The sequence below is a fragment of the Lissotriton vulgaris genome, chromosome 9 (genome assembly GCF_964263255.1).
Source record: "Lissotriton vulgaris chromosome 9, aLisVul1.2, whole genome shotgun sequence".
NCBI lineage: Eukaryota > Metazoa > Chordata > Amphibia > Caudata > Salamandridae > Lissotriton > Lissotriton vulgaris.
This window is the reverse complement of record NC_141697.1, coordinates 569,978,069-569,991,080: the sequence shown is the minus strand read 5'-3', so window position 1 is coordinate 569,991,080 and position 13,012 is coordinate 569,978,069. Positions and strand designations below refer to the sequence as shown.

At 47.8% G+C, this 13,012-nt stretch overlaps 1 protein-coding gene across 1 annotated transcript in view; it reads right to left on the bottom strand.

The window, feature by feature from the left end:
• NXF1 (nuclear RNA export factor 1) overlaps positions 1-13,012 on the bottom strand; it is a 466,191-nt gene that overhangs the window by 167,434 nt on the left and 285,745 nt on the right. Inside the window, exons 9-13 of the mRNA XM_086938121.1 lie at positions 8,647-8,754; positions 8,432-8,541; positions 5,136-5,172; positions 4,900-4,968; positions 4,020-4,075 (exon numbers count right to left, since the gene is read on the bottom strand). Coding sequence (XP_086794247.1) covers positions 4,020-4,075; positions 4,900-4,968; positions 5,136-5,172; positions 8,432-8,541; positions 8,647-8,754 — 380 coding nt within the window. The remainder of the gene's footprint in view (positions 1-4,019; positions 4,076-4,899; positions 4,969-5,135; positions 5,173-8,431; positions 8,542-8,646; positions 8,755-13,012) is intronic.

Below are 13,012 nucleotides of genomic sequence, written 5' to 3'. Positions count from 1 at the left end.
AGTCACCTATCTCGTGACTACAAAGACTTCTTCCAAGAAGACAACAACCTGCAATCATCAGAGCCCAACACCAGGTGGCGATCTATTGCTAAGTGTACGATCTGCAGCTCATATGCCTAGAACATACAGGTTACTAGTAAACGCGGATAGGATTACTTTTGTGCTTCAGTACTGGGCTACAAGGTACAGTACTAGCTTCTCCCTGATCCCAGGTGAGTACCTCGGAATTCGGTTGAAGTTTTCAAAACTTCACAATTAAAAGATTTTTCGAGTCAAACCAGTCAATGTTGTCCAATGGCAGGTAAGTGAGTTACCGGTATTCAGGTGAGTACTCAACTAGTGAAGTTAAGGTTCTGGGCATAGACATGGGGGTCCCCTAGGGTCAGGTAGGTACAGTTGGTTCACCCTCAGAGGCAGAGGGGCGACCGGGTGCAGAAGTAGTTAGGCCCAATATTATCCAATGGGGGGCAGGGGGCCTCCGGTTGGTGGCTGCTGGCTAGCAGGCCACGCGGCTGTGGGACCCAGGCTCCTGGTCACTTGCTCAGGGCAAATGGGGAAGTAGGATAGGGTACCGGTTGCACTGCCAGGGGCACTCGGGCAGTTGGTTGCAAGGTGCTTTTGAGACGTTGGGCGCTCAATGTTACTCAATAAGGGACTTGAAAAGGGAACAAAGGCTGCAGGCTCGGGGACAGAGGATCTTCTGGAGCGACCAACACTTCGAGGGGTAAGTTGGGATCTTGGAGGATAGGTAGGCACCAAAGAGTTGGGCACGGGGTCCCTGGGGCGCCGGGGTGTCTTTTGAGGTCAGGAAATCTTACCCCCTGCTGGTCGCAGTCAGAGGGGTCCTTTGTTCTGAGGCAGCAGGCGTCGTCGGGTCGTTGAGGAGGGTTTTTGGGCACTGGACTTCGGGTCCCAGTCTCCGGGGCAACGTCCTCATGGTCCTGGATCACTCTGGCAGGGGCCGGGCGGGTGCAGTGTGGGTTGGTCTGGAGCTTCCCAGCTGGCACCAGAGGGGCTATTGCAGCAGAGCCTCTGCAGATGGGAGTCCCAGGCTTTGAGAGAGTCAAGGAAGGTAGGTCCTCTGGGTGTCCCAAGGTTGCTGGAGTCGCCGGGATAAGGCAGGAGCAGGTTCCAGGATAGACAGGCCGGTAGGGCTGGGGACAAGTCAGTTGTTGTCGTCCTGTTAGCAGCTGCACTGGCGGGTCGTCTTCTTCTTGATCTTCTTTCTTCTTTCCTTATCGGGATCTCAGGAAGGAGGTTCAGGGAGCCCCTAAATACTGAATTTAGGGGGGTTACAGGTAGGACAAGGGCAGGGACCAATTGGTCCCTTTTCTTGGGGTGGGTACACCCCCTAGCCTGCTCCTCTCCTGTGGGAGGGGGGGCAGGAGCCTAGCTGTGATTGGGCAGGGCTCCCCATCTTCAAGATGGCCGGAGCCCCGGTCGTGCTTCACCTCGTCTCCCCCACCTGAGGGGTGGGGTTGGCACAGGCTGGCACACCCCCCTTCCGGACGTAGATTTTCCCGCCAGTCTTCCCGCCAGAGTGGGGGGTCAGTACTGGTGGGGGCCAGTTGCTGGGTACAGCAAATGGTCTGGAGAAGCTCACAGAGGCGGCATACAGTGCCCAGGAATGGCCCTGGGTACTGTAGGGGCACTGGGCTCATGCACCTGTGCCCACACCTCTGGTATAGGGCACCCAGCTAGAGGGGTGACTGAAATATGCCAGGGCAGTGGGTTCTGTGGGCATGGCACACAGGGATGACGACTCTTTGTTTAGTCCTGCACCTAGACACTCAGCCTGCAAAGGCAGTGTGTGGGTGTCAGGGCACAGGGCCCCGGAGGGTGGCACAATAAGTGCTGCAGCCCTCAAGGGTCTTCTCTGGTCACCATGCTCTGGGTACCTACGGTGCCATTTACTAGGTGCTGACAGGTGGCCAGAGATGCCAATTGGGTTTTAGTTTCAACACAGTTTTAGGGAAGGAACACAGGCCCTGGGTACCTGGTTGGCAGGAACCCAGGGCACACTCAGTCAAAGCACATCAGCAGTTCAGAAAAAAGTAGGGGCATACCAAAGTAAGAAAGATGGCACTTTCTCACACAACACCCCCCCCCCCCCCCAAACGAAAGGTGATGAGACTAACCTTGCCCTAGGGAGTCTTCATTGTGTAAGTGGAAGAACCTGGAAAGTCCATCTGCATTGTCATGGGCAGTCCCTGGTCGGTGTTCCACTTCAAAGTCCATACCCTGTAGGGAGATGGACCATCTCAGGAGTTTGGGATTTTTCCCCTTTCATCTGCATTAGCCATCAGAGGTATGTGGTCAGTTTGAACCAGGAAGTGAATTCCAAACAAGTAGGGCCGCAAATTCTTCAGGGACCAAACCACAGTAAAGGCATCCCTCTCAATGGCACTCCAATGCTGCTCTCTGGGGAGTGGCCTCCTGCTTATAAAAGCAACAGGTTGGTCTTGGCCTTCCTCATTGATCTGGGAGAGGACCGCTCCTATCCCCAGCTCTGAGGCATCAGTCTGCACCATGAACTGCTTGGAGTAGCCTGGTGCTTTTAGAATAGGTGCTGAGCACAATGCTTCTTTCAGGGTGTCAAAAGCCTTTTGGCAGCAAACAGTCCAGTTCACTTTCTTGGGTATTTTATTGGATGCGAGTTCTGTGAGGGGAGTCACATTGGACCCATATCCCTTCACAAACTTTCTGTAGTACCCGGTCAAGCCAAGGAATGCCCTGACTTGGGTCTGGGTGGTTAGAGCTTCCCAGTCCAGGATGCTCTGGATCTTGGGCTGTAAGGGTTGGACCTGGCCTCCACCAACAAGATGGAGCAAGTACACCACAGTGCCCTGCCCCATCTGGCATTTGGAAGCCTTTATAGCCAGTCCTGCAGATTGCAGGGCTTGTAGAACCTTCCCAAGGTGGATCAGGTGATCCTGCCAGGTGGAGCTAAAGACCGCAATATCATCAAGATAAGCTGCACTAAAGGACTCCAATCCAGTCTGGACTTGGTTCACCAACCTCTGGAAGGTGGCAGGGGCATTCTTCAACTCAAAAGGCTTTACAGTAAACTGATAGTACCCATCAGGGGTGGGGAATGCAGTTTTCTCTTTGGCTCCTGGGGCCATGCCAATCTGCCAGTACCCTGCAGTCAAGTCAAAGATACTTATGAATGTGGCTGCCCCTAGCTTGTCTATCAACTCATCTGCTCTTGGAATGGGGTGAGCATCTGTCTTGGTGACAGAGTTGAGCCCTCTATAGTCCACACAGAAAAGTAATCTATTAAGTAATTACCTGCATTTATGTAGAAAACCCCATTGAGCTCAATGTGTTTAGAATTGTGTTGCCCACTGCAACCCCTTCTGCAAAGTACTCATCTGAGATCACTCATTGAGAAAAAGTATATTTTTACACCTGTTGGTTCTAAAAATAAAACAACTATATCTGCTGATATAAAAACAATTGGCCTGGAGTTCAGTCCTTGAGTGTGTGTGAAAACCTTTGCTGACTGAGTGTGTACAACAAATGCTTTACACTGTCCTCTGGTACTGCCTTACTGTTCGACCAAGCTACCACTTTTGAGAGTAAGGTCAGCCCTGACTTTAACCTCTGTTATACCTCTGGGGTTTGTGGACTCTATACACACACTGTACCTTACTTTCGCCCAGTATATATAGAGCCACTTTCTCACACTGATACTCAATCTCTTAAATTATAACATTTATTGATTAGGTTTTATACATTTTCTTTGTCAAGATCTGTGTAAGTTATAATTCTTTTTTTACTTAGGTGTATATAAATTGGGCTGAGGATGCTTGTAAGAATTGATAAGCGATTAAACAACAGTACTACACTCAACACAAGGGATCTCCTACATGGACACATTGACTTCGATGGGTTAAGGACTGATTTTAAGAACTCATAAGGGTGCAACAGGACTTGTGGAATGCCATCTCAAAGCCATCACTCTACCCTCACCACAAGCTCTAATCACATTATGTCACAATGAGAGATGCACTTACTGATGCAGGAACCGCAGCACTAGAACTTTAATGTCATCTGATCCAAAGTAACTTCCCTGTAAATAAGATACAGAAGAAACAAAAAGATTTTTGCCTCTAACAAGAGTTTAAAAATGGACAGGTTTTGTACATTTGCATCCTTAGAACATTCCTGATGGAGGAGGCTCCAGAAGGCATTTTGCTAAAAAGACTCAATGAAGAGGCAAAGGGGTGGAATTGGGGAATGGGGGGAGGCGTGGGGGGGGGGGGGTGGTTGGGGGAGTCTAAGTCTGCAAAAAGAACAGATGTGGGGGTTTCAGCCTGAGTTCCTGAGACACTATTGAACAATTTTTCGCTTCAGAAAATGAGTTGCATGTCCTGGAATCAAGATACTGACCCAGGTGTCAGATCACCCAATGCCTTGACTTTAGAAAATAAAAGGTGAAAAAGAACAGTTGGATAAAGGATATAAAAAAATTACAATAAAGTTGAGGGAAAGAAAAGCTACAGCAGTAAAAAATAAGCTGAAATAAAAACATGGTGGCAAGAGAAGAAAAAGTAATCAATTATAGAAAAAGCTAAAAAGACCTTAAGTGGCCTACAGTAATTTCTACATTACTTTGCAACAGGACTTAAAAACCTAAAATAATGCACAAGTCATTTCAGAGTCCACCTGTTTCATAAGCCCTTCACAAAATGATATTGCATCATAATGTACTAAAACAGAACAGGTTAAACCTGTTGAGCTCTGCCCTCTGACAGCTAAGACAAAGGCAACTATGATTTTCCAGCAGAAAATGATGAATTGATTAAAAAATACCATTCAATAATTTAAATTAATTTCATGCAGCACAGTGCAGCCATTTACCCTTGCTCACCAGTGGAATTATGTCTTACTCACCTTAGTAGGTGGGAGCGTCGTGGGAGTTTCTACATCAAAGGAAATAGGAGGGGGTAGATCATGGCCATCCTGAGGAAAAATGAAAGTAGGAAATAAAGAGCAAGGTATAGAGTGCATGTGAAGAAGGAATATGACAGTGTGGTGAAAAATACATGGTTGGAAATCAAACAATCCCGCTGAAAGCACACCTGTCAGATGTGACTACAAAACTCAGTGTAAAAGGAAAAATCTCTTACCAGACGCAACAGCTTCGGAAAGCGTTCCCGGATTGCACTGCCGCACACCGCATCAAAATAAAAAAATAGTAATAAATAAAAAAAAGATGAGAGATAAAAGTGAGTTTTCAAATCTGGTTAGGAAGAGATTACCGCAAGCACAGCCTAAAGAGTCTACCTCGCCCCTCTTCCCTCAGCAACATGTAACATGGCAAAGAGGATCAATGGGTGGGGTGAATACTTGTTAAGAATATGCTGCTGTGAAATGTCCTGAAAGGAGCAACATAGCCTATGTCCTACACACATCTAATTGGACGGGATACATGTTTTTTGTGTGAGTAGGAAAATCAACCAGTTTGCACAAAATTGAAAAAGGGGAACATAGTAAGGGGTTACTGGGAGCAAAGAGGCTATGAATTCACAGAACATTTTTTAAGTCATGAAGGGACCTCTTATGATAAAGAATCATACAAAGCTCAAAAGTAAGGGAAAAGATCATAACCCTTGCTGTATTTAATAGCAAACATTTTAGTAGAAAAGGTATAGTATAGATTTATCTGGGAATTCCATGACTTTCACTCAAGAGGCAACAGCAAACTTCTAGCACCTCCTATGTTTAGTGGTATGAACAACCGTTGAAGGCAGGCTCTCCAAAACAGAAAAAAACAAATAGAAGTATTGTGGTGAGAAGTTCCAACAAGTTAATTTATAGCACTGGGTTAGGAGCACGAAGAGGCTACTCTGACCAATCAACTGGGCAGCAGGGGTTAACTTATGCTGTATTGTATTTAACTAGCTTTACAGTACCGACCGCTGCCTCTTTGAAACTGAAGCACTAATGACACCCTATAGAGACTCCACAGTGTGCGGAGGAAGCAAATGGGTAGATTAGGAGCCCTCCGAAAGCTCAAGTACAAGAGAGGGAGCAAAGGAGGTGGTGGAAATACATTTTCACCTTACTCTAGGAAACTCCATAAAGAGAACAGGAAATCTATCAAATGGGACAAAAGTGACATTGGGTTTAGCTTGTGGTATATAGAAGATGAATAATTCTTTCCATAAAAGGAAAGCTTTAATGATACAAGAGAAGAATTAAAGGGCGATTCCACCAAGTGCAAGCCATCAGTTTGTCTGAGCCCCACAGGAGCCTTTGGATAGGCACAAATCTGACAAATTAAATAGTGGCGAAGGGATGAATCATGGAGAGCGGATGAGCCTAGATAAAATTGCACAGGAATTCTACAAGTGCTGGCACGAGATCCTAATGGCGCCCATTAAGAAAAGATGAGAAGTACAAAAGGGCACTGGAATATAGCTGTCCTCCACCTTTCATACTTACCTGTAGCATACTCACCCACAGCGCTCAACAAGATAACTTGGATACAAGATCTGTCTCATTCAAACAGGGGGAAAAAGAAATACATAGAAAAATACTCAACTAGTGGGGAAAGAGCTCAGCCACAGCAGAAGAACTAGTCAGGGATGGTTGAGCAGGATAACATTAGACTTCAACATTCACTCAAGCTCTGACAAATCAGTGCTGCAACCACAACTCTCCAACCCAAACAATTCTGTAGTCAGCACAGCAGGAGTAGAAAGATCAAATTATTTGATTAAGCCAGAAGTATTTTGGTACAATGAAAAGGAGAAACAGTGAAAATGGAGAAGGGAACAAGAGACACAAGCAAGCCTAAGAGGAACAGCTCCATTTCCATTCTTATAAGTAGACGCTTGGAATATATACCACTTCATAATGCAGGGCACAGAGGCTGCTAATGGATTCATCTTGCACAAATTGATGAGAACCAATACAACAACCTGACAATTTTATGTTGGAAAGGGTTTGTGCCATTAGCAATCAGTTATTTGGTTAATCAATGTGCTACTTCAAAGGCATGAAGCAGACAGCCTACTCTTTCAGTGTTAGTACCAAATTACAGTATTCAACCACTCGCAAACCCAGATGGACTTCCAGGGAATAATCTAGAGAGTAAGGCTGAGGGGGTAGTATGATGGAGGAATCAGACAATGGAAAACCCAGGAAAAAAGATGTGGAGTGACAGACGACATGTTGACTGATTGCAGGAAAGAGAAGAAAAGTTCAATTTTCCACAAACTGAATTCTTGGAGCATAGGAGAAAGTTGAAGTCAGGAAGAGCATTCTCTCTATCACAGCACAGGAGTGTTTGAACAACATTGCCCTGCTCTGTCTTTAAGATGCCCTTTCCTTCTTAGCACTGTGCACGGGAAGTGTACAGGCAATCACTTCCATTTATGTGGAGGAGTCTTCAAGTCCTTCCAAAAGACAAAATTAGAAAAATTCTAAATAACCAAGGCATTCTGCAAAAAGATTAGAAAAATAGAAAAAAAGGAGGAAAAACAAAATACCAGGAGTTCAGACCATCCCAAGTATTCCGGACATATAAATCCAGGAATTCATACCTGCAATGGAATTCACAGATATGGGTCTCAGAAACATAACTGAACATGAGAGTAGATGCGAAGACAAACCCATACTTGGGGCATGCATGGTGGAAATAAAAGACGAAGTTAAGTCCATCACAAACCTGGCCAGGGGATAAAAACTAAATTCAGACAATTCTGTGTTTGGCTTTTAAAGTGAATGGGGAGTTCATATCAACCTGGATATTCTCAAGCATGTGGCCACGAAACAAAGCCAGGAATTCACATCATCTAGAGTATTCAAAGATAGGGACCACAAATACAAAAGCAGATGAAAAGACCATTGAAGTTTTGCAAGGCACTGGATACAAAACAATACATCTTAGGCCACCTCAGGCATTAAGAGCCTTGAGTGGCAGACCGAAGGACAAGAAATTCAGACAATCCAGGCATTTCTAGGACAACCTACTCAATACTAGGACTCCCAGACAGATGCCATGAATACTAAACATATAATTCTGAACAGCATACTCATCTATTAGCCGATGATAGAAAGCAAACAGACTACATCTGAGATTCCTCTTTTTTTTTTTAAACCAATACAATTTAAGGACTGAAACTCATTTCAGGCATTCCCATTTACAGGTATCATAATCAATCAGGGCAGGAAAACGCCCACCGTTCACCTCCCCTCAGAAGTCAACCCGCACAGATCTCCTGGGCTGGAAACACTGCTCCTTCCGGAGACATTCGATCACCCTATAACCACAAAACAACAAAACAGATGACGTCAGGTGATGCACAACTCCCACATGACCTTTGGTGGAGACCTTTCGAACACTAGTAGTTTGCCAGCCTGGAGCTTGTCTGACTCTCTGCAGATACTGCTGTGGTTCACGGTGTCGCAGACTGACCTGATGTATGTGGACCGGTCTAGGAATGAGTCGCACAGGGGGTTCCGATCCAACCACAACTCTTGCAGTTTCATGCCTTTCAAAAGATCCAGCTCTCGCTCAGTCTTCAACTAAAGAGCATAAGCAAAGGAGGTGGATTAGAAGATCCAAGAAAAGTCAACACCAGTGAACCAGAAGACTGGAGCGATGGGCTAAAGGATGCATGTAGCACTTACCTTGTTGCCAGACAGATTAAGGTGTTTCAGGAGAGGAGCCTTCCGAAGAAGATCGTTCATGTAGTCCAAACGAAATATATTGTTATTGCTCAGATCAAGCGCAAGCAGCTGTGAGACCAAATGATAGAGCGTTATTAACTTCAGGTCCTTCTACTGAAGCACACATGGACAGCAATATCACATGAATTGGCCGCTTATGAGCAATTTAGAAACACAGAAAACTCGTTGCTCAGGAGACCTCTGCACATGGTGCCACAGGCCAAGGATCAAACACACAAGCACATTAGGAACGGAGGTATTTAAAAAACCTTAAAACCAACACCTTCACACAATATGAACTACAACAATCTCACAAACTATCACACTGTGTTGAACCTAGGGGTGACCACATATGAATGAGAAGTAGAAATAGTAAATGTGTCTAGGAAAATAGAGACAGGTGGGCTAAGTGGCCAGTGCCTCTGCAGGATATGTACATTTCTAAAAAAAGAAGAAAGGTACAGTGGACCAAGTAACAGAATAAAACACAACTGCATGTTGACAGGTAAACTGCTTGTATAAAACGACATACTACTGCTTCTTGAGCACATCATTCTATATAAACCTTTGCCAACACTGTACGGTTCGTTTTTTATGGAGGTGGTGGTGGTGGTAAGGGGGGCATGACTAATGTTTATTCCGTAAGTGGACTCCATCTGCAAGCTGAACAGAAGTTACTCCTTTAACTCCTCCGCTACTAGGCCTTCGAACCCCACCCCCGCCCCTCCTCCCCCCACCTGTTAAGCCTTTTCTTTGGCTATTTGAGGTAGTCCACGCTTATGCCCCTGTAACTTTTTTACCACATAAAGTAGCCACGCCAAATTTGCGCCCTTTTCTTCCAACATCATGGGCATTCTTAAAAGTACCCAGGGTTTGTGGATTCCCCTGGAGGGGACCCAGAAATTAGCCAAAATAAAGATATATTGTAGCATGGAGACGGGGCCCGTGACCCCGGCCGGAGGGAGCGAACTTATAACGTGTGACCCCCCCCCTCTTATCTCCCCAGGCAGAGAACGAACCTACATGGCACAGAGTGGAGGAAACCTACAGCAACGACGAGGATGAATGGGAACATGGTCCCTTTAACTGGACAAGTACGCTGAAGGAGAAGGAGGAGCCTATACCGGACATAAAAGACTCCCTGCCCTTGGACCAGGTGTGTCTATACACCGGAGGAGCGGTCAGAGTGGTTGAGAGAGGAGGTGAGGCGTGGAGCATTGGAGACTTAAGAGGCGAGAGAGGAGAGAAGGCGAGGTATCGTGAGGACATCGGAGGGCCAGGAGAAGACGAGCCAAGGACGGCTGCAGCGCCGGGTTCTGGACGAGTTCCATCAGCGGGAGGAGCTACTGAGGCGGGAGCTGAGACCGGACCCGAGGTATCCGCGACAGGGGTTCCAAGAACGAGGGAGCCGGCGACGGACGGACCAAGACATCGGTGGGTCCTAAGGCGACAGTCGGGAGCAGCAGAGCCAGGAGGCCAAAGACCCCACGCTTCGCCCAGCCACTCCCCCGGAGGGGCGTGGCTCACAGAGGTGCGTAACAAGGTTGCGGGGTGGGTGTGGAATAGACACCGTGGGAGCCCCGGTCCCGTTGAATAAAGCCCTGTGCACTTCACTCACCGTCACGTTGGGGAAATAGTTGCACCGTGTGATTCCTCACCCCCTACCCTGTTCTATCATAAAGTACAAACCCTGTCCTGATACTTTCCTCTGTCTTGCTTCTCTCCTTCGGTGGAGGCTGGGACGACGGAGACCGGCAGAAGTGGACGAAGAGGGATCAATCTTCGGCGGGAAGAAGGAGTTATCGGAAAGAGCCGACGAGAAAGGAGTAGATCTCCGCGGCGCCCTGCTACCCGCCCTACTTGTACTGACCGCTTATATCGCTCAATAAAACCTAGTTTGAAACCTACCAAGACTCGACTCCTCCCTATCCCGGTCCAGCCGATTACAGTGGTGGAGAATGCGGGCAATCCGACCATCTGTGTAACCGAGATGGAAGAAATCCTGCAAAGACTCGCTAAGGGCCAGGAGCGGCTGGAATGGGTGGTCGAAAAGCAAATCCAATCGGCGGACGCCGACAGGGAGATCATGAAGGCGGCAGTGACGGCGCATGCCCTGGATCCAGTAATACCAACGGTGTCCTCCTCTACGGGATCAGTGCCCCACAGCATAGGCGGGGTGTCCCTTCAGAAATACATTCCGGGAGAAGACCCGGACTCGTTTCTACTCAACTTTGAGAGAGTCGCCCGGGCCTGTGGCTGGCCCGTGGCCAAATGGCCTTTCTTTCTGGCCCCCTTACTGGTGGGGGAAGCCCAGGCTGCCTACCAGGTCGCCAACCCTAAGGGTGATACGTCATACAAAGACATTAAGCTCATAATCCTGGATCATTTGGGGCTTGATACAGAGGCTTATCGAATCAGGTTCAGGAAGGAGAGGGGTGTTCCGGGGGAAACTCCAAAAACCCTATTTGTCCGGCTGAAGATGGCGGCCGACAAATGGTTAACCCCCTCAGTGTGCACGAAGGAGGAGATTATGGACCGAGTCTACTTGGAACAATTCTTGGAGGCCCTACCCTTCGCCACACAAAGGTGGTTGAAACAACACCATAATCTGACCACGGCACAAGCAGTGGAAATGGCCACCACATTCACAAGGGCTCAACCCAGGTCTCTTCCCTCGTGGGATGGGGAGAAACCTAAAATGCCGATGAAAACAGAAAAGAAACCCCTACGAGCCCCTGAACCCGCACGTTCCAAGCCATGGAGACCGGAACCTCCGGTACCCAGCGGACCCCAGTGCTTTGAGTGTGGTACATGGGGTCACATTGCTAGGATGTGTCCGAGGAGGAAGACAGGAGAAGAGCCCATGGAAGTGGGATACCTGCCCCGAACAGTGTTATACTCGGCGGAAATGGGGCCAGCATTTAGGGTGAGTGTTAAGGTGAATGGTACCCTCATACAAGCGTTGTTGGATTCGGGTTGCCGCCAGTCCGTGGTGCAATCCTTGCATGTGAAACCGACGCAAATAATACCCCAGGATCAGGTATACATCAGGTGTGTCCACGGCGATGTTAGGCCCTATCCAGTAGCCCTCCTTCCAATATGTCCCGTCGTGGGTAGACCCCAGTCGGTAAAAGTCGGAGTATTGCCCACCCTACCGGAGGACCTAATTATAGGGACTGACAACCCCGCATTTCTGGAAATGTTTAACAGAAGCCTGCAACCTAGAGGAAGGAGGAATCCCACACCACCCGTAAAACCTGCGTTGGTGTCCCAGGAGCCCTGGATACTAGACCGAAGTTTCCGGTTTTCCCAGGCTAACGATGCGTCCTTACATAACGCCTGGGATAACGCTCAAAGGACCCAAGGACAAACCCCGGTGCTCTATCCAAGATTCTTCGTCAAAAACGACCTACTGTACCGACAGGGGGCTAAGGCCGATCCAGAACAACTGCTAGTCCCCGTGGCCTTCCGGGAACAGGTCTTGTTTTATTCACACGCGCACTTAGTGGCGGGCCACACCGGGGCGGAGAAAACAACACAGAACATCCTACGCCATTTCTACTGGCCAGGGATATACAAGGATACCATGGAATACTGTCAAACCTGCGAAACCTGTCAAAAAAAGAACATGACCAGGCCGTCCGCGGTGCCCCTCCAACCCCTACCCATCATAGGAGTCCCCTTCGAAAGGGTAGGCATGGACTTGATTGGACCCCTTCCAACAACCAGGAAAGGACATCAGTACGTGCTTGTGATGGTAGATTATGCCACCCGATTCCCCGAGGCCTTCGCTTTATCATCTACGACAACAAGACAGGTGGCCGATAAAATGTTGGAGCTGTTTTCCAGGGTGGGATTCCCCAAAGAGATACTTACCGATCAGGGGACCCCCTTTGTGTCCAAACTGATGAAGGAGGTATGTCAACTATTGAATATACACCAAATAAGAACCGCTGTTTATCATCCACAGACAGACGGTCTTGTGGAGAGATATAACCGGACACTGAAGACTACTTTGAGGAAAATGCTTGAAGTAAACGGTAAGGACTGGGACCAAGTACTACCTTTAGCCCTGTACGTGATCCGAGGGCAGAAACAGAGCAGCACTGGATTTTCCTCCTTTGAACTCCTTTATGGGAGACAGCCCCGGTCTCTCTTAGACATGACCAAGGAGGCCTGGGAGCAGGAACACCCTGAAGATACCCTGCACACACTGGAGTATGCTCGAAACCTGAGGTCCAAGTTGGGAAAGATGAGAGACCTGGCCTACACCAACCTAGAGAGAAGCCAGAGAAGACAGAAATCGGTGTACGATAAGGGAAAGAGA